Source organism: Cloeon dipterum, chromosome 1, assembly GCF_949628265.1.
Source record: "Cloeon dipterum chromosome 1, ieCloDipt1.1, whole genome shotgun sequence".
Classification (NCBI taxonomy): domain Eukaryota; kingdom Metazoa; phylum Arthropoda; class Insecta; order Ephemeroptera; family Baetidae; genus Cloeon; species Cloeon dipterum.
This window is the reverse complement of record NC_088786.1, coordinates 23,152,157-23,173,352: the sequence shown is the minus strand read 5'-3', so window position 1 is coordinate 23,173,352 and position 21,196 is coordinate 23,152,157. Positions and strand designations below refer to the sequence as shown.

General features: G+C 39.1%; 2 protein-coding genes across 4 annotated transcripts in view; both read right to left on the bottom strand.

Moving 5' to 3' along the window:
- Positions 1–502: 502 nt before the first annotated feature.
- Positions 503–7,497, bottom strand: mnd (minidiscs). Of its 3 annotated transcripts, none has more exons than XM_065496856.1 (11): positions 7,372–7,496; positions 6,416–6,451; positions 5,873–6,319; positions 3,549–3,767; positions 2,249–2,474; positions 2,145–2,189; positions 1,960–2,083; positions 1,700–1,900; positions 1,481–1,630; positions 1,246–1,423; positions 503–964 (listed from the first exon to the last, which is right to left on the bottom strand). In XM_065496856.1, exons 3-11 carry the CDS (start codon positions 6,171–6,173, stop codon positions 903–905), a joined length of 1,506 nt encoding a protein of 501 aa, XP_065352928.1. In that variant the 5' UTR covers positions 6,174–6,319; positions 6,416–6,451; positions 7,372–7,496; the 3' UTR covers positions 503–902. The 3 variants fall into 3 exon arrangements, with proteins under 3 accessions (XP_065352928.1, XP_065352929.1, XP_065352930.1); XM_065496857.1 differs by having other exon boundaries at positions 6,416–6,448; positions 7,372–7,489; XM_065496858.1 differs by lacking the exon at positions 6,416–6,451 and having other exon boundaries at positions 7,372–7,497.
- A 1,785-nt stretch (positions 7,498–9,282) lies between these two features.
- The window catches only part of Miga (mitoguardin), a 40,055-nt gene continuing 28,141 nt past the window's right edge, over positions 9,283–21,196 (bottom strand). Inside the window, exons 4-9 of the mRNA XM_065475980.1 lie at positions 11,782–11,975; positions 11,607–11,717; positions 11,344–11,456; positions 10,809–11,211; positions 10,091–10,261; positions 9,283–10,023 (exon numbers count right to left, since the gene is read on the bottom strand). Coding sequence (XP_065332052.1) covers positions 9,877–10,023; positions 10,091–10,261; positions 10,809–11,211; positions 11,344–11,456; positions 11,607–11,717; positions 11,782–11,975 — 1,139 coding nt within the window. The 3' untranslated portion in view covers positions 9,283–9,876. The remainder of the gene's footprint in view (positions 10,024–10,090; positions 10,262–10,808; positions 11,212–11,343; positions 11,457–11,606; positions 11,718–11,781; positions 11,976–21,196) is intronic.

The following is a 21,196-nucleotide window of genomic DNA, read 5'->3' as shown; positions in this document are numbered from 1 at the left end:
CTCTGATCTTGTTATGCCAATTGCCCTACTTAAGAAAAATGTAGCTCTACCACTATCCTTTCTCTTCTTCCCCAATCCCCACCTCCCCCTCCTTCCGCAAGTGAGCACCAGACCATTCCTACTTCCACTTCCTACAGACAGTCACGACTGCAGTAAGGTTTGGCCAGTGCGGGCTCATAGTCGAACTTTTTGAACTTTTTTCTTCCATTTATATTTAATTTTTATTTTTACTAAATCTTTGCTACGCTAAAATAAACGCCATTTAAAAATATTTATCTGCAAAAGTGTATTATGTATTTTCTGTGATAGTATATTCAACCAGTAAAGGCGGTATTGATATAATTTAAAACGTTTTTCGCTTTTAAAGTCTTATATATGAGGCATCTTTGATCGCATATATGATAAATGGAAACTGGAAAAGGATTTAAAGAAGAACAAACTCAAATAAAATAATTTACCGTCCATTTCCTCAACTTATTCATACAAATAAAAATTCAGGTCACATTTTTAGCAAAAAGTAATTTTTTTTATTTTTGTTAAATGAGATTAACAATTACCATCACTCATGGAATGACGAGCTTGGAATTCTTCGAGCTGTTGGTTTGTGGGCCTAATAATTAGCTGTATACTTGATAAAATATGGAGCAAATGTTTCATATATAAATGCGTTGGTAAGGTTCCTCACAGTAAATTCACTCTCGATGCGCGCACACAAAACAACGTCTTTTACTCAATTCCATTCTCGAGATCGTTGTATTCCCTGTATTCTTTCTTTCGCTCTATACTCAACTTCCAAAATGGAATAAATATAATCTCGTGAATATTTTGACAAAGTGCTGCTTGATCGAATAGACTTTTGGTAGAATGCACTCGCAATAATGGAAACAGGAATGGCGTCAAAGTTAATCTTCTTTTTCTTCCAATACGCACTTAAACGACTTTGCGCACAGCAGGTTGAGTCCATCTAAAAGGAAAAGACGTGTCTCAATTAATAAAACAAATAATGTACGAGTTGAAAACAAAATCTGCATGAAAAGTTTAACCGTAAATTTTGATAGTAAATAAATGAGATATTTTTTGCTTTTATTATGGATACGCGCGGTAGTAAAAATCAAAAATAAAGGATAAACATAAACATTCTCTCCTTTGAGTTTGATTGTAATATTTAAATCTTAACTGTTTTTGAATAGTAATGAGCATTTTGTCGTGATGCTCCTTTAATAAAATAACACACACTGCACTTGCCTGACGCTCGGACCATCCACTTGGGCTTATTATTCCAGCGGATGCAGATAAAATAAACAGGAATGCCAGTAGCAATTATCAGAAGTCCTACACCGACCTCCCATGGTCTCTCGTAAACTGGCATTGTCACCAAAAACAGGCACACGAACAAAAACATGATGGGTAGAGAAATGTGCACCTATTGGATTCATTTTTAAACATATAATTATTGCCAGTCAAAATAGCCTGATGGTACCTTGATGGGTCTCTCTGCGTTTGGCTGCTTGTACCTGAGCCACAAGAGGCTCGCAATCGACATTGTAATGAATAGAGATTCCACAAAGGTGAGATAATTAATGAGCACGTAGACGTCATCGATCAGCAGCAAGACTAGCGTGATAAGGCACTGAAAATTTACAAAACAATTTTTTCAAATATTTGAATTTCTTAAAAGCTATTTTGTCTTTGCACTAACCAGGAAGATAAGTGAAGGAACTGGGGTGAGACAATCGACGTTGATCAGGGCGATCGCGGCGGGCAGGTGACCCTGGCGCGCGCCGACAAAGAAGAGTCGGGCAGACGCGAAAATCGCGCCGTTCAGGGCTCCAAAGGTTGAGCAGGCAACAAAGAAGGGCATAACCCAGTTCATGGCTCCCAGCATTCTACTGCCAAAAGTCTTTTTGAATTCGTGAATTAATTCTTTCCACTTAGAATACAGGAAAACGTTTTTCTTACCACAGCCACAGCTTCCGATGCGAGAATTTCGTTTTGTGTGAGCACGGCAAAATAAGCCACGTTAGTGAGCACATAAACAACAGTGACGAGAGGAAGGGATATTGCTATGGCCTTTGGTAAATCTCTATATAAAATCACAAAACGAATATTAAACATCGGATGGAAAAATAAAGGCAAACAATTACTTGTATGGATCTCGCAATTCCTCTGTCACAAAATTCAAATAATTCCTGGTGGACAAAAATAAAAATTTGGGATGCAGGTTAGGATAAAATGAAATAATTATTACCATCCTGCGTAGGAGAAAAGACCTGAGTAGAAAGAGAGTGCGATCAATCCAGGCTCAGTGGACGACCCTTGCATCGGTTGGCTCAGATTTCCCAAGTTGCCCTGAAAGATGTAGACCAAGCCGGCGACAATTATTATTCCCAGCGCCAGGATTTTGGTTCCGACAAAAATGTCCTGAACCTTTGTGACCAATTTCACGTTCCGGCAGTTGATTGCCGTGAGCAAGCCTGAAACGAAAAAAGAAGAATAGTATTATTGACCTATCAGCAGCAACACCTCTTGGTGTTTCAAAGCATTATTCGTTAATATTTTTAAATTACGGGACACAGCGGGCCCATACACCCTCTTTAAAGTGTAACTCGGTCATTCTTCCGCAGCACACACAATGAGGCACAGAGGCGTTAAAATTTTTATTGACACTCCAATGAACTGCGATTAGAGCCTCTGAAGAATGTTATTGCCTTGACATTCAATATAGTTTGACCAATTACCTCGTTACGTTATTGCTGCGCGCAAACATGGGACTTATCTTTCACAAAGGGAATTCGCACTTGAAAAGAGCACCTCTTAAAGTGTTTAAAATTATTACAAAGTTTCAACTGATTTAAACTTAATTGAAGTGTAATATTCATAAATTGTTCCAGTCAATTTATTTTGCTGAAAACACTATTTTTTTTCTTCAGGTTCTAATTTAGTCGCACGCCCTCCAGCACACTGAATATTACTGATCTATATTCCTATAAGGTTATTCAGACTTTTGATTTTTAAAATAATTAATATATTTTATTTTAACATCAGTTTCGTCTGTACATAAATATTAGGAATGTTGAAGCGTTTTAGTGAAGCAAAAGCTGACTTAATTGCTTTTAAAACAAAAGTAACATCGCATTTCGAAATTTTATTAAAAAAAGTATCTTTCAACAGACACGCGTACGATTTGAAAGTATCACAATTTTTGTGCACCCCGGGTTGACAAGCGCGGCGATGCGCAAACAAAATTCTTGCCTGTCAGGCATGCTCAAAAATGTTGCGAGCGTGAAACAGGAAGGGACCAGACCCTCATCTAGTTCTCTCTGCCGACTCAATGTCAATTAATGCAGATGCATACATATTTATCTCACATTAGAACTGCTGCTGATGCTTCACTGCACGATCCGAATCGCGCGCTGGGGTCAGAGTGTAATCCGAAATCAAGGGCTATTAAGGCTAATTAGCTGCCATTGTTCAAGATGCAGCGACCGACTCAACGGCCCACTCGTTTCCAATAAAAATCAAGCGCAGATTTCATTGAGCGAACTCACATGTGACCAGTGCTGCGATCAGTCGGATCGCATCCACGTCGGGTTCGCAGTTGGGCTGAATCATCTGCAGCACATATTGGGCAAACGTCAGCGCCGTGATTGCGTTTCCTGTCGGAATGATCACAAAAAGGGCCACCCACAGGTAGAGGAAGGCCGGCAGAGGACCAAACGCCTCCCCAATGTAAGCGTAATCGCCTCCCGACTTCGGGATCATCGTTCCTGGAAGCAAAATTCAAATTGAAATCAACAAGCTGCCACCTCAATAATTATGTTTGCGAAAATGGTCCGTGTGTTTTATTTTTTAATTTCACAAATTAGAGTTCAAAACTGGAAATAATAAGGCATTTTTGCTATTGAAATGGAGGGCCTCATGAGAATTTGAAAGTAAATCCCATGCAATATTTCAACTAATGCTAAAAAAATGTTGACAAGAAAAAAAATTATTTTACACATTTTGCCTTTTTGTCTCGAAGTTTTTAAGTGATATAGTCACACAATAGTTTCAAATTATGTCCATAGCTTTTATCACTAAACATACCATCTCAGAGTTCTTTCGATATCCTAAAAGTATTTATTTCAAAAGCAAACAAACGCCATGCCAGATGTCTGAAGCAATAAATCAACCGAAAGAAGCAGGAAATTCTCTTTTGGAGTGAACAGACACCTCACTTATTAACACAAACCAAAATGAATGAAACGAACAACGCGCGTTTTTGTATCATGGCTTGTGCTCTGCCCTAAATGCACTTTTTTCCTCCGCCAAAGAGGGGAATTCAGAGATTGATAAAAAAACATTGTTGTTTCCATTTTCATTATGTAAAAATATGCATGAATATTTTTCTCTTGGGAACTTTGAATGAAAGGTTTCCTAATAAATTCGATGTGACCAGAAAACGGACTATAAAAAGCTTTCAACTCGTAAAAAATATCTAAGAATATATTTAAACATTTTTATAAAATGGAGGAAAAACGAAAAATTACGGAATAAAAATTTGGAAAGTTTGAATTTAAAAAGAACGCATTTTGCTACTTCATTTTAAAGAACAAAATTTATTAATACACATAGCACCGCCATGAAATCAGCGTTATTTTTTAAGCAGTTTAATTTTTCATATTAGAACTTCTTCACCGAGCAGAAAATAAAAAAAAAACTTTTATGGGCCATGGTGAATGCTGGAACAGGCTAGAAAAGTCAAATTTTTTGCGCTGCTGGGGTGGTTTCAGAGGAATGATTTTGAGCGTGACTGACTTTGAGCGAGCATTGTATTTTGCAGTGCTCGTCAGACAAAAACGGCGGAGGTGTCAACGCTCTCTCTATATAACAAGCCCTGCAGCTGATTTCCCTTCACACTTTCAAACGTTCTTTATTTTACTCTTTTAATAAGGTGCAAAAAAGGGAATTGTTCGTCCCATCCTGGAGTGCCGCGGTAAGGGAACACCGGCAGCACATTCCGCTGACGATATCATTCCCGGGCACGAAATGTGTGGAGGCTGTAAAACTTTATAACCCCGGCGGGGCGGTACAAAATTTTAAGCTGATGCAAGAATGTGATGAAATAACAGCCAACGGTGTGAACAACGCGACACGCCGGGCTAATAACTCATGAAGATAGTTCCTAGAAATGTACATAGTTTGGGCGTAGTGCGTGGTAATTGCACATCAGGACAATGAGGGAATGGCGTTCAAAATGAGCCGCCCTCTCCAAAATTATATTAATTACTTATTATGAACTTCGGTTAGTTAGGCACCATTCAGCTTGTACAACACACGCTGAGGTTCCTCACCTATAATTATTTATTTACCATAAATAAGGTGTGAGACATTGCGGCAATGTAAAAAGGAGACGTACGTTGTAGTATTTTGTTTTCATTCAGAGTAAAAAAATCATCCAAATTCAATTGATTTTTCATTAATCTGTTTTTATTTTGGCATATTAAAAGCAGGGGAAGTGAACAAATTTAGCATATTCGTGACGTTTCCTTGTTTTTATTTTAATTATCTCTTGTAGAAAAACGTCACCTCTTTGTTTTCAGAAATAACAGAAGCTGTCAGGATACAAGTGGCTGGCTAAAACTAAACTTGTGTTTTACTTGATAGGGAATTTGTGGAGTTTACACCGCACCGACTGCGGTGAATTGGCTTGTCAGCAAAATGTGGCTCGACAAAAAATTTATCTGCCAAAATCATATTATATTGTAAGGCAAGCAGGAAAACTCGAAAAGCTTATCACCCCGAGTTTGACGCAAAAGCCTAACAAGAGCGATAAGCGGGTGGGCGCGAACGCTCCAATTTCAGGAAAAAGTGCGAATAATAAAAGTCTCACCTAGTTCGGCATAGCAAAGGGCGCCGACGAGCGATAAGATGCCCGAGAGGATCCAGACAATAAGGGCGAGTCCTACGGAGCCGGCGTGCAGCAGCACTCCCTTGGGCGAGACGAAGATGCCGGCGCCGATGATGACGCCGACGATGATGGCGACGCCGTCGAACAGGCCTAGCTCCTTTCGAAGCTTCACCTCCTGCTTGTCACCGCTGCCGCCGCCGCCGCCTCCGGCCTTCAGTGGCTGACACTCGGAGGCCGATGCGCCCCCCACGGCCATGATGATGCGACTGGTCGTCGACGGCATGCTGCCGCTCGACCAGACCCACGCCCGTCTAGGTGCTACTTAGCGCTCCGCCTGCCTGCCTGCTGCTTTTTTCCGCTCGCTGATAAGCGGCGTGAACTCTCCTCGTTGTCTCTCCGACCTGCACTCACCCTGCTCCTGGTCCGGGGCTGAAATACAAGGGGGTGATTAGAGAGTCGGCCTTCTTTACTGGCGGGATTTTATCAAATGACAGAGGTATAGGGGATAAAATTTTTGGGAGTTACCTGATGTTTCACAGCTTTCTTCCTACGTGATACCTGCTGACAGATACAAAGTACTTTTAATTTCTACTAAAATAAAAATCTTATGCTTGCCAACAACAAAATTGGATTTTATTGAAATCATATTGTGCAGTGTTTTATTCTTATTATATCATATATCTGCTTTTATTATTTCTCAAAATTAATGTATCGGGTATATCTCAATGAAAATAATTTTGTGCTATAAAGCTGTTTTTCTAAAATTTTTCTTTCGAAAATGAATAACTGCTAAAGGCTTTCAAAAGTTTGAAATAATTGATAAAAAAACGGCGCTTGTTTTTGTTCACTGTTCAGCAGAAGCAGTCCTACTTTCACGCTTGAGATGGCTCAGGTCTTGGGTTGTAATAACATAGGCGCGTTGGTGAACTGGTTATGCGCTCTCGTGACCGGTACCGGTACACAGCTGACACGTTGATATATTTCAGATAAAAATGACAAAGAGCAATTAAAATTTGAGCTTTTAACCGTTGAAATGTTGGTTAAACATAAACATAAAGACAAGTTGTGTATCTAAAGTAAATTCGGAGGATCGCGGTAATAATTGCTCCTGTCGCATTTCCTAACAATAGCTCAGATACTATCACAGCTTTCACACGAGAAAAAATTGTGAACGATATTAATAGCATGAAATACTGCAGAATCAATTCAATTATCAACGACACCTTTACCACAGGGAAGTATCATATGAGCCTAATTTTAATTCATAAACCATTCGCCACATAAAATTAATAAATCATGAGTGGGCGTCTTGCTGGTGAGTATTAATATGCAGCCGTTGTAACTGATTGCTATCTCTCAATTTCTACACTTGGTTCCAATCAACTAACTCTCACTGGCAATAACTCATACAAAAACCATGGTGTTCCAGGAACGACGAAGAGTTAACACTTCTTATTTGTTATTCTAATAAAAACGCTTACCTTTTCAAATAGAATCCAAACTCCAAACGAAAATTGTAGGCTCTGAATGAGTTGAGTTGTTTCGTTAGAAAGAGTTGCTTCAACTGTGTTTCATTCCGGCACCTGTTCCTACGCCAGGAAAACAGAAAGCAACGCCTACTACACTCACAAAATTCAACGCATTTCAGTCGGGAAGGGTAAGAGGGGAAGTGGTAAAGGATAAGCCTGGCGAGGCCGCGACAACCTGACAATTTTGTGAAGCAATCTATTGGCGGCGAAAATGAAACATTCTTGGCCGGAGAACACGTGAAAGCCACGTGAGCTAGAGAGCCGAAAAATGTGTTGGTGGGGCAAAATTATGAGGAATAGTTAAACTTGCGGGATCAGGCATTTTTCGCACCCTTATTCGAATCAAAATGTGCCGCATTCCATTGCATTTTACGGAACGTTATATAACACAAATTGCGTTGGGAGCCATTTACACTCAGCACACGATTTTATTTTTGCGCCCGCTTTCGCGCTCAGTCGGTCTGGCTATCAAGGTGCGGAGTCAAGCACGTGTGTAAAAGTCACGCAAAAGTTGTTTAGCCGGTTGTGCCTGAACCAGCCCCCACCGCTAGGATATTCATCACGATTTTGGCTTTGAGAATAAATAATATTTTATTCGTTTTACTTAAAAATAAAATTTTTAGTTTTCAATTTTTTCAATTAGAATTTAAAGTCAGTAAAAAACCACGAATTAATTTTCGCTCCTGCTCAAGAGCAACAAAAAATATTTCCTATATTTTTAATGATTTTAAAACCTTACTCAACAGTCCCAACACAAAACAACAAGACAAATACTAAAAAACCTCCTTAACAATTCTCGTGAAGCTAATATTGCCACATTGAATTTTATGAAATCTTCATTATTTCCAAGACAGTGTGACAATACTACATGTAATGCGAATGAAAGTTACTTGGAGTATTTAAGGACGGATTATACTACAAGCATTTCTCAAATGCTCCGCAAATGTTTTATTTTTCAATGTGGTAGCAACAAGATCAATATGCTGGCTGATTTACTCTTTTAATGTTATTTTTTTGCTCTTTTTATCCCTGATCTCGCGGACCGGGAAGGGCGCGCACTGCATTAGCACGAATGCTGAAGCCCGGGTCCCAATAACACCGCGAACGGATAACATGGGTGCACCAGCCCACTCAAGGGCCACTTGCCTCCGCACCGAGGCACCGAGGACTGCATTGAAATGCTAGACATTTGACCCGTGAAGCCAAATCACGCATGCTGGAAAGGTGCAAACCAGCAAGTAGCGAGTTCAAGTTATTAGTTTGCTATAAAAAATTTTTGTTCGGTATAAACTCAATTTCAACCAAACATTTATGACAGCCCAAGTGATTCTATGTACATTGACATCAATCCATAATCTGCCAAATTAAATTAAATTTCTTCTGTGATAATTATTTGTAAAATCATGGTGCAAACATAACACCAGAAGAAACATCCTTGAATTTTCATCCAGTTAAAAGTATAGGTAGAGCGTAATTAATGAAGTGAAAAAAGTAGAAATGTGTATATATTACTTTAAATTTAATTACTAAACTTTTTGAAGAAACAAGATAAAGCAAGATAAAGCCCAAGCATTCCTGGAAATTACCGATGTGTAGTTAAGAAGTTTACAAATATTTTGAGAAGGCTTGAATAGCAATTTAATGAACCGCGCCTGTTAGGTTTGACTGGCTATCAAGACCACACGTTGTGAAGTCCTGGAATGTACGCTGCACGCGATACAGTAAAGCTTAACAGGTTGCATACTATCCGCAGTCGCAGGATCTTTTCTACTTCAATTCAGTAGTGTTCCCGAGGTAGTGCACATACTATATTATGAAGTTTGACGATCCAGAGTTTGGTATTAAATGTAATAAAAGCAGCAGTTCTCTGTTTCATCGATAAACTTGTATTTTGATTATGTACAATTTCCATCTGGTTCATGTTCAGACAATGACTCCCAAATAGATGTAAGATGAAACGCCACCATGGGAGCGAACGGTGCTATCATTACCACTTACCCTTGTATAGGAGTTTATTTAATTTAAAACTATGCAACGCCAATACAAATAAATAACACTGAAGATTTTCTGTCGAGTTAGATGAAGAATAAGAGGAATGTGCGTGCTTCGCAAGATTAGATTAAATGTATGGTTGGTTTTTGTTTAAGAAAAATGCTCTTTTCAAATGAACTTCCATACTTTGTGACGTGTTTGTACAGAAACAGATAGCTGATTCCTTTAGACTAGCATAAACTGTTCAATTTTATTGGCAGTGCAGGTTAATCTATTTTTGTTTGTTATCAAAGCAGCAAATTGATATACTTTTATAAATATTACAAATGGACAAAAGCTAACGTTGATTACAATCAAAACAAATCCCACGCTAAGGATCTAATGTCACTTTTAAGTTAATCAAGTCAGAAAGCTAAAAGACTAAAAGTAGTCAACAGTACACTTATTTTGTAACAAATAGTACTACTATATTTGTGCTGGCGCAAATCTTATTCTCAATTCGTCCACTCTACATTTCATATTTGCTAAGATGTCTTCTCCGAGAGTTTCTACGCTGACATACCTCATTTTGTCAAAACTAAACATGTCTTGCAAGAAGCCTATTACTTGGTTCTGTAATTAGAACAAGAAAAAAGTGTCAGGGAGATTGAGCTTGAAATTAAACTGTAAGGTTACTTACTCTAAAATATTTGCAAGTCTCTTTCAGGTTTTCATTAGTGCCCAGGAACCCCCAGGCCATCAGAGGCGAAATGTGCTCTGAGATTGTGTAGAAATGAGACATGAAGCCACTTGGATTTTGCAGCATTCTTCGTTTAGCTTTTAACAAAGAGCAGAGGGCAGTCGACAATGCCTGAAAAAATATTGAATATTTCATATATTTTATATCACATCAATCATAAAATGCCATTAAATAATTATTGGGATCACCTTCCAGCCATTTTGAGTAACAAAAGAACTGGTCTTGGGGTAATATCAAGATTGACACCCAAGAGATGCATGCTCCACTTACAAGGACTTGTTTATTTAAACTTCAGGACTTTTTTAATACTTCTATTAGGACTTCTGCTCAGCACATCCCGTGGGTTATGAGATCACCAAGTCCCAATAACACTGCCGAGCAGATAATATCAAACCCGAGTGGCCGCAAAGGAGCTTGGGCCACTGTGGCCATCTTTTCGCCTCCATGCACCGAGGCCTTTTATTGAAACGCCCCTAAAGCCACTGGAAAGGTGTGCCTTCCAGCCTGGTGATTTGCAAAAATTTTCTTAGTTGGAGGTTGCTTTACATTTACTGAATTAAATTTACGCTTTAATGAGAGCGCAAGTTTCGAATTTTAACTGTACATTTGAAAATATCCTCATTTACATGCATGTATTTCACAGATAAATGCAACTTACCGCTTCTTTAAACCCATTGGAAAGCCACCGGTTTCCGACAACTGACGACACACAGGCAGGCGGCGAGTCCAAGTCGTCGAAGGCATCCATCAGGATGAGATCAAGGGCGATGTCAAAAAAGGTGAGGGCTTTCACGTCCCTCTCGTTCATTTCGTCCTCTATATCCTTCCAGTTGGACTGCTCAGCAAGGTATTGAATCATATCCTCGTAGGCGATTAAAAAATCTCTAGGGTCTTTTTCTGCGTTTATCATGAGGTCTGCCAAGACCTGCCTGCCGGTTTCCACCAGCCAGCTTTGGTTGTTTGGCTCACTGAGGAGCCACTTAAAGGCAAGGCGGATGCAGTGCAATTTGCACTGGTACTCTTCATCCGAGGAGCACCTCACCATGTCTGATCTCAAGCACCTGAAGTGAAATAAAAAACGGAGATTAATTTCATTTCATCAATACATGCAAGCTTATATAAATAGTTTTTCTATCTTGTGGGCCGCTATCATTCAAACACCGAGGAAAATAATAATTATATTCAAATTTAACCTGTATGGGATGCCATTGTTTTCTTCATATTTCTGGACTGCTGCTTGATAAAGGGGAAGAGAGTCCAGATCAGGAATATCATTAAACTCGTCCAAATCTCTTAAATCTGCGATCTGCAATCCAAGCGAATCCATCGTTAACACTCACAAACTAAGCAAAAATATGTAGCACTGCTGGTATTATTCTTTTCAAATACATAACATGTTTTTAAAATGTAAATAGAATAATTAACACTATTTTTAAATGGAATTCTGTCTTCATACCTCATCTTGCGCCGACACAAACGAGTCCCTCGAGGACCAACTCGATCGGGTCCGCCTGCTGATTGTGGAGCGACCTGCCACCGAACTGTCCGCCCGGAACAAAACCGATCTCTGAAATTAATTGAGCGCGGGGTCAGTCTAAAACAAACTCGTTAAGCCAGGCGATCAATCTAACTTGGTCGAGGAACAGGAGCTCCGAGTCTGACTGGATTTTGTACGCTGCGTCTAGCAGGTTCTGCAGGTCTCGCGTGAATTCCGCCTCTTCGGCTGTGGTTACCGCAAGGGCGCCTCGGTTTTCTTTGGACAGGTTTCGGTAGCCTTCCAGCGCGTCTTCCCAAAAGTTAATGGCGGTTTCAATCGCCTCCATGCCTGCAATCACAAGGGAAATGATATTAAGCATAACGTTTAATTCTGATTTATTCAATTACAATCAGAGAGGTAATGAAAATCTCATTTATTGAAATGAAACACAATAAAGTAACGAAGAAAAAGGTTATCATAGAACTTGATTGGATATTTTTTAAGTTTCACATATCTATCACAACCTAATTTGCGTAGTAAAAATATTTACCACGGTTCGTATAAATTTTGAAAACATTTCAGCGTGTGAGAGAAAATTTAATCTGACCGTTGCAGGTAATTGAAAATATTTTTATATTGAATGAAAAATATTATTATATATATCAGAAAATTTGGTTAGCGTTTCGGACGTCTCTTTCATAAATACAATTTTTTTCTTTACTCTGGCAGCAGTTTTCAATTTCACACAGCCAGATGATGCAAATATTTATTTTGAAATTTGAAAGTCAAATTCGCTAGCTCCCACATTAGGTTGATTTATTGACCGATTCACGGCCTCGTCTGTCGATCCAACGCGTTCGAATTGCAGATTAGCCTCCTAATTATATGGCTGGTCAGCAGAAATAGTCAACCAAAGGGCTTTTAATCCACGGGAATTTCTCTTTTGCTAGATTAGAGATCACAGCGAGAGATCTTAATTGAGGCAGACGAGCACACAGCACAGCACAGAGTGGTAGTGGTCAGGTGCTACCTGTTTGTCTCCGAGACGGAGAAACCTGATACATTATCCAGTTGTCTGCTTTACTAAAATTTCGACGTTGAAGGGGCTTGTTTTCTAAACGAGGCGCTTTGCTTTGAACTTGTCCACTCTCCAAAATCTGCTACCAGCATAAATTTGCCGAGAAGAGAAATCTAGATGTTTTGCTTATTTTTGTGAATAATTTTTGGTTGCGACTTTTGACTGTAAAAGAACACCATTCAAATATTTTTAATAACTTTTATCACTTTAATATTTCGGGTAATGCGGCTATTGACGTTTTTATTTTAAAAATTAACGAAAAGCTTGAAAATCAGTCAGGCTCGGTTTATGGAGATTCGGAAAAAGCGTTTTTCCAAGCATTTTTTTAATGGCAAAATTTAGTATTGTGTGTAATATTCTTAAAAGAAAATCTTTTTAAATCAACTGGAATGTTTTGTTGCGTCTAACTAACTGAGAAAGCAGTCAGTCTCGCTCTTTATGTTGACAAAAAATCTGACACCTCGTCCAAGTAAGCACGCTCGGAGTGGATTGCATCAACCAATGACGCCAGCGAGTGTGTGGTTGCATTTCAGCCAGGTCAGGCGGCGAGGCAGAGGCTGCGTTCGTCCGGTGTCACGTTCGCCGTGATGGGCGAGCAGTTCGGTCTGCATCAGATTAGCCGCACAGAAGAGTGATTCGGCACGCGCGACACTCATCTCCAAACACATACTTTCGCCTTTCGAAACTGACATGGACACGAAGTCCCAGGCCCCTATGACTCTTTTCTTTGGAGCAGGTTGAAAGGTGAGGCACGCTGCGCTAATGCATTTCCTTCCAATTAAAAGACAATAAAAAATGAGGAGAGAAATCAGACGCTAAAAGTAATGACGGCAGACTCGTGTTTAACGAGTGCTAATGGCACCTTCGCGCGCCGTCATTAATGGCCTGCTGAAAGAAAATGGGCTTTGGCACTCGTCTTTTGCTCCAAGGCTGCGCGGGCTGCTTGCTTTGTCCTGCAATGAGGAAATGCACTCTTGACAAAAGTGCATCAGCCCGGCAGCAATCTTTGGTTCAAAAGTGGAGCACGCACGTTGAGCAACATTCCGCTGCGTAGTGCGTAGTGGAAACGTCCAAAATATCTTGTATTGATTCATCTTCCAAATTTAAAAATTCATGATGTTAGAGAGCACATTCCCAATACTTTTTGTATAATTGAAGATCAAACGTTACTCAAGAAATAATTAAGAAAAAAAACCTACGGAATAAACTTAACATAAAACCTCTGATTGCACCTTCCTATTTATTTCATTCAATATAACTTTGGGGGTTAGGAGGTGAAAATGAAAACTTGCGGGATCTTTAACAATTCTTCTCTTTATGCGACAGTCACTTGGCGACTAAGTCTAACAGAATACAAGGACCTTTAAACAGAATTGATAATCGACTTTAGAATTGACAATTTAAGAGATTTGACTTGAAGAACAATTTAAAATTAGAAAAGAATTTACCCGAATGAGCCGGGTCCTTCTCAATTAAACGCTCGGAACAATTAAGATGCGACTTGTTGGCTTGAATGTCCGGCGAAAACTAATTTGAATTCAAAATCTCTCTCTGTTGCATTAACGAATTTCTAACAAATATTGTCTAACAATCATTAATAACAATACCCTAGACCAAAAATGAAAAAGGAGTGGAAGCTCGGCTCCGCAACCACTACATAACTTATTTATAAGTAGAATTATCTTGCCATCGGTTAATCTATTCAATGAATCCTTTTAGTATGACGTTTTTTCCAATTAAATTTATCATCGGAGGAATCCTCTGTCCTGACTTTAGCGTGTCCTTAACCCACCTCTCCGACCGACACGGTATCTTTCTTTCTTGTGAGCGGGTAAATGCAGCTGAAGGCATAGAGGATACAAATGCGCTGAAATTGCTGGTCAAACAAATGCTATGCCAGTTGGCTGGAGGCGATTTTCTCGGCACCAAAGCGTCATTCGTATGCTTGTGTGTTGTATAACATTGAATTTTAAATTGAGCCACGAGCGCACGATACAATCGATTTCGCCCACTCCGAAGAAATCTTCGTGCTGACGACAGCACCCACACCGCGCGAATTTCTCAGAGGTACCGTGCACAGTGAAATGGGCACACGAGATTATAACCACAGCGTGATTCAGTTCTTACTTTTGTAGCAGTAAAAGACCAAGTAGTTAAGGTTTATGACCAGTTGTTTTGATCATTCTGAGTCTGGGCAATGAATGAATGGAATTTGGAACAAATTAGAGCGATTTCTTGCATTCCTAATTATTTGTAACAACTTTGGATTACAACATTTTCTTTTTTCAGGTCACATTAAAAATATTTTTAGCAAGTTTTCCTCCATATTTAGATTGTTCAGTCAAATGTATTTTATCTTTATGCATGAACAATAATTACAATCTCGGACTGTAATTCATAAGTATTATAACGAAATTACTAATTGAGTACTCATTGTAAGGAAATAGTGACCTTCACTTCCCATCAGAATGGGCCACACAAAGATTGGGCGTTATTCATGCACCAAGTTAGCCAAAAAAAATGAAGAGATAACCTTTTTGCAAGACGGTTGTTTGGATGGCTTCCAGCGTCTTGCAGAGGAGGCGGATGATAATTTCACAGAGCACCCTATCATTTTCACCACTGTGCAAAAAATTGCTCGCATATCTCTCGTCAGCAGCTCGCAAGATAATTCCAAACATATACACGGTGCAGAAATTGCCAAGGATCTGACCAGTTATGCTATATTTGAGTGCCATGTGCGTAATTTTGGTCCGCGTAAAAGCATTGCTCGGGACAATCGAATGACCCACATTGCCAAGGCCCCCGTCCACCCTCACTTTTCATGTGCCATTCATCTGCGCTGAGCTGAACTTGAGCTTGCTTGCGCTGTCATGCGAGTAATAGAAAATTGCCTCTGCAGTTGTTGTTTGTTTGCGACTGAAAATTGCGTAGCATTTTCTTCCATCTTGGTAGTGACTCACTTGAAAAAAAGGGAGCGTTTCTAGGTTCTGCAGTAATTAAGAAAACAATGCGTAAAATGAGCGCGAGAAGTTGCCATCAGTTTAGAAAATTGTTAAGAGTGTTGTTTTTAAGGAAAAATTTATTTCACCACATGCAAATCTATTCTGAACACTATATTGTGATTGTACTGATTACAATTGTCAACGAATAGTGTTAAATAAAAAATTCAAAGAGGGGGAAAATGTAAAAACCTCAAAATTTATTATTCACTTGAAGTAAAAAAACGATATTAAGTAAAACGATTCAAAAAATATTTTTCTGTTTTTATGTTTGTTTCATTTCTCCTTGTTTTCAAAATTTTAACTATGAGGAACAATGACTCACAGAGAGATGAATACATTTACAGTTAGTCACTCGTCCCTTATACTAAACCGAGTCGACTATTGTGGCGAATTACGCCGAATGAATTGATGTGACCTGGCATCGACCTCCGTCCGCGCGAGAGAGAGACTACATCACGCCCATACACCACAGCGCAGGCAATTTACTTGGCTATCACGATCCAAAACTACTGCATTGTGTCGGCTGATCTATTTAAAAAGCTGCTTAGCTAGAATCAGGCAGGCATTAACCACGAAATGAGCAGACCTGCTTTTCGTATCGATTGCGAGTCAAAAAAGTCTTGGCGAACGAGAAATGTCAGTATCCCGTTGAATGGGAATGAGTTAATTTCGAAGAGACCGTGATTTGCTTTCAATCACAGCTGCGGTGTGGAATACAAATGCGATCGTTAATTATTCTATCCACTTTCTTAAGAACAATCAATAGGTCGTTTGATCTTTGATCTTCGGTTGTAGATATTTTTCTACCGCAGTTTCAAATGACACCATTGCAGCTGTTGAATGCTAACAATGGTACATGAAATAACAATCGTTTGATGTGGAAACCACCGGGTCACAATCTGAGTACCTTTCAGTAAGTGGACCATAAATAATAATAATAAATGATTTGTCAGGCGATGAGAGAGGAACCTCAAGAAAATATAAAATATAACTTAACATCATGAAGAGTAAAATAAGCTTTATTTAGTTTCGAGGAGCATACATAATATTTATGGTATTTAAGCACCGAAAATGCTTTGAATAATGAAATATAGTAAAATTTCAATATTAACATTCGCGATTCTATTACACAAATGGATTTCCCATGTGTTTTCTCGATTGGCAATAAAGTTAAAATATATGAACAGACAAAAGATATTTGAAAACTCTACCTTATTCGAATTTTTACTTTGCCACCCATCTAAAAAATAGATAGAAGGCAGCCTTCATTTGTTGAACTTAATTGATTGGAATATTTCAAGTGTTGTCGATAAGTTGTTTTTATTTGCTCTAAACACCCAACATCATTATTGGTCAACTGAACAAATAGGCAGCTCATTTTAGTTCAAAACCGATACATATGTACTTGTAGCATTTTGTAGTACAAGATGTAAAACAACAAAAACACAATGAACGCATAAGGTGCCACGATAAATACTATATTGAGTCTTCATGGTTTAATAGAAACCTATACATTTCATAATGTGGTTAAGGATTAAGATGAATAGCAATTTTATTAAGATGGTTGCTCACAAAAACCACTCACAGATAATATGTGGGGTAGAAAAATGCTGGACGCGATTGGAGCTTAATAGTTTCACAAATATTTTGAATTTAAATTTAAATGTAATATTCAATAGAAATTAGTTGACAGATTAATTTTATTGCTGATGGAACACGCATTGCGGCATTGAACATAAATTTCTAAGCCTAGATCACATAGCATAAGTAATGTAATGCTTTATGGGGAAGCATAACAATTATATCTTTTAGATTAGAATGCTGTTGCAGCTGTGCCCATGATCACGTTCCGCCAATGATTTCAATCTTGGTGTGAGATATCAATTCAACCAACTCAGTGATACGAATAATAAAAGCGAAAAATAAATTGTTTGACAACATTCCAATCGGCTGAGGAAGTGAAAAATGACTATTGAAATTGCGATTCACTGCCCTGAACAGCAATTGGTTATTTGAGCGGTAGGATTTCACGCTTGGTCGCCTCCCTAGTTCGTGGTTTCAAAACAATCGGGGTTTTATAATAGTAGTGACGCTTGCATCGTGACGAGCGTGATTCTTCAAGAGTGCATCTCGGTTCCGATAGCCGCCGGTAACACAAAAATGCAGCAAACGGAGTCCAAAACGTTTAAATGAAAGCGTTGTTCACAGCGGGGAACGGCCCTAGCACTATGAAAATATGACTGTGTTTGATCTCACTTTGAAACAGGAAAAGTCATCATTATTTTATTTCGAATAACCGGTTTACAGTTCATATAGCGATAATTTTCAAACGAAACTTTTTCCCTCGCTGTTTACCTCTGTGGTCTGAATCGGTTAGAGTGCCGGGACATGATTTGCGGTCTCGATTTCTCACAACTTAAAAGGAAATCATCATAATTGGTCTGTTGTCTTGCGGCAATCCTTCACTATCTTTTGTTGTGAATTCTTTTTTACCCCGGTATTTTGAGGAAAGCCCTCAGGGTATTCACACCTTTTAATAAAAGCCAACACTCACGGTCCAAACTGAAGAGTCACACATGACCTTGGCAAGGTTGCGGATTCCACTTAGAAATCAATTAGCATTTAAGTGGTCGATTTAAGTGTTATTAACTCTCTTCTCAACACCTAAAATTTTTGGTAAGGCGGCAGAAAAAAAACTACATGCAACTTTTGGCGGAAATGATTTGAATTGTTCACCTCTTTCCATTATTGCGTGGCCAAAAGACTTGCTTGTAAAATTTAAATATAAATAGCTTAACTTTTTGTCTGAATCTTCAAAAGTAACTTTGTTTATTAACTGCAACCCGCGAGCATCGCTCTTTTTTCTAATTTAATGAGGTTTAAATTGAGGATGGCGTCCAACGCTCATTTGTGCAGCGCATAACAAGGACCAAGATATTGCCCGGCCACGTCATTCTTAAATTTCATCTCCAGAAGCCCAAACAACGTCACTGCTCAGTGACTAGTCAAAGCATATATGGACCAACATTTGAACAAATTCCACTCCAATAAACTACATTTACGCTGGGAATCAGGTCGTTCCATGGCTTAGTGAGGTTTCTTCGGTCCTCTAACTGTGATGCTGCGGCGAACGCACGGGATAAGGGCAAATAGTGTGTATTACACGCTGATGCGAGTCGAGCCAGTTGATAGATTAACGAGGCAAGATCGGTTCACACGCGCGCGCTAGAAAACGACAAGAAATAGTACCACTTTTTAAATCATTCAAGTTTGTTTACGTTAAAAAGTGGATTTATCAGCTTTTGAAGTTTTTCTGTCAATTTTAACGGTGATAATTCACTTACTGGACTTGTATTTCGGGAATCAAGAACCGTTAAAAGTTGATCTGAATAAATCAATCCTTACAAACTGATAAATGTATGTCAAGTGTGTTTTTGTTTTCCAAATTTATAAAGATCCTAGGAGTGTATGCACATTATTTTAGCATGCTGAATTTTTTCAGAAAAAGAGCTAATTGATAGTTTTAATTAAACTCCTTCGGATAAATTGTCGATTGCGAATATTGATCTACAATATTAGGTGTATAAATGTTTTGCGAGCCAAAATATTTTTAAAAGCTAGTAGGAAACGTTTTGCGTGAACTATAGCAAACAGGTAAGTTAAGTGTGCAATGCTCGCATTTTTCACCTGTCCAAAACGGAAAAGCCATTAAAGGGTCATTTTTCACAGCGGTGCGCCAGACGGACGACGCATCAAGCGCCATTATTCAGGCGCACATTTGAATTGTCGCAGGGACGGCAGCGGTGCGTGAATCATCGGCTCGCTCATCCCTTTTCGCATCGCCAGGAGAGGAAATCAAATTAGGCGACTCATCGTTTGTGCTGCAAAATGACGTAACGCGAGTTAGGCTTGGGCGAAATCGCTGCTCAGTCATTCTGCCACTGCTCTTGGCCACCGGCCAAATTGTCCTTTCATTTTGGAGCGAGTGACGTCACTTGTTTGACAATTAATCCAAGTACCTCGGGGGTGGCTTCGCGTAGCTTTTTTTGGCCTTGAGCAAACTAATATTTACATTTTTGTCCCGATAGCATTTTAACGTATTCTCTGGTGTCGGCGTGCGGGGTCACTCAGCAACATCATAAAAACTGCAATCTCGGTGGAAATCTAACGTGCAATCAAATTGCACTCTTCTCGCAGGCAATAAAAAGGGCCAGATGCTATACAAACCCTTTGAAACTGAGAGGTGATGCCCCAGATTGATTATCTCTCGGTATGTTTTTATAATCCCAATCGCTTTTTAATTTAATTGCTCTCACTGCTCGTTCAACTTTCTTTAATTGACGATATTTAAAATGATGAGTCACTTTAAGTTTCATAAGCGTTATTTTGCTATAGAATTTTTCTCATTTATAGGATTTATGGCCTCGTTTCCATGAGTTTGGAAACTCGAGACTCTTGTTTGATGGTACAAAATAAAAAGGAGAATTCTAAGAAATCTATTGATGTTTCAACAAAGCGGATAAAAGTGGCATCTGTAAATCTCGCTCACGTTGAGGGGAGTTTTTCATCTCCTCCCTGCCGGAGGTGAAACTGCCACGAATGAGGAAGAGCGTGAATAAAACATAAAAATGCAAATTAAATCCTAATCTTGCCATGGAGCAAACTCGTTTTGCTCCCGTCGGTGCATAGAAAAAGTGGTGCGTGTCCGATTTCAACCAGTTAGCGTATTGCACCACATAACCATCTTTTCAGCAAAACTAAAATATACGGGCAGATGTGCCAATGGAAATAAATTCTGCGTGGCAGATCCGCTGATTGCTCTTTTCGGTCCAGCGCCTGCTGTCCACTCATTTCGCCCCCCGCAGCTTTTCAATTATTGTCCGCTTCGCCTTTCAATACATAAATGAATAATGAGTTGGAATGGGCGCCCCCGAATCCAAATAAAAGACCTAGCAACCCTCTTTATTGTTAATAACTATACTGGCTGCTGCTGGCCAGGTGTTTCATTTTAAATGAAGCCACACATTGCATCGCTTCCTCCGCGCGATAATTTCATCCCTGGCCTTCGTGTGCTATACGATTATTAGCTTTCAAAAGAATTTAGTTAAATGCTAATATTTATACACAAATAAAAATGATGTCCAGTCATGAGGCGTTACCACAATTTTGTTCTTCTCAGACAGACTGATATTTTGAAGGTTGGGTCATGAGTATTTTAATTGAGGTAGTTACAAAACCAGCAAGCCTTTACCAAGTGTGTAACAACACTGATTATTTAGTAAATTACAGGAACTCACATGCCGACGGTTTAGCACCGAATAATATGTGCTAAACCGTCGCGAGGGTAATTGCTGTCTACGTTACTCACAAAAAGGACGAGTTTTATGGCGACGAGCTTTTTATACGAGACTCTTTAAATATTCTACACCGAGACACGGTATATATACCATGCTTGTAATTGCGCATAAAGCGGATATTTTGATACC

Bases quoted from the DNA above. Each gene is read 5' to 3' on its own strand.
- mnd (XM_065496858.1), bottom strand. From the start codon at position 6,173: ATGCCGTCGACGACCAGTCGCATCATCATGGCCGTGGGGGGCGCATCG. The intron at 3,768-5,872 runs GTGAGACTTTTA...TTTTGCTTCCAG, and splicing joins CCTTTGCTATGCCGAACTAG to GAACGATGATCCCGAAGTCG. The intron at 965-1,245 runs GCAAGTGCAGTG...TTTTCCTTTTAG, and splicing joins GTGGATGGTCCGAGCGTCAG to ATGGACTCAACCTGCTGTGC.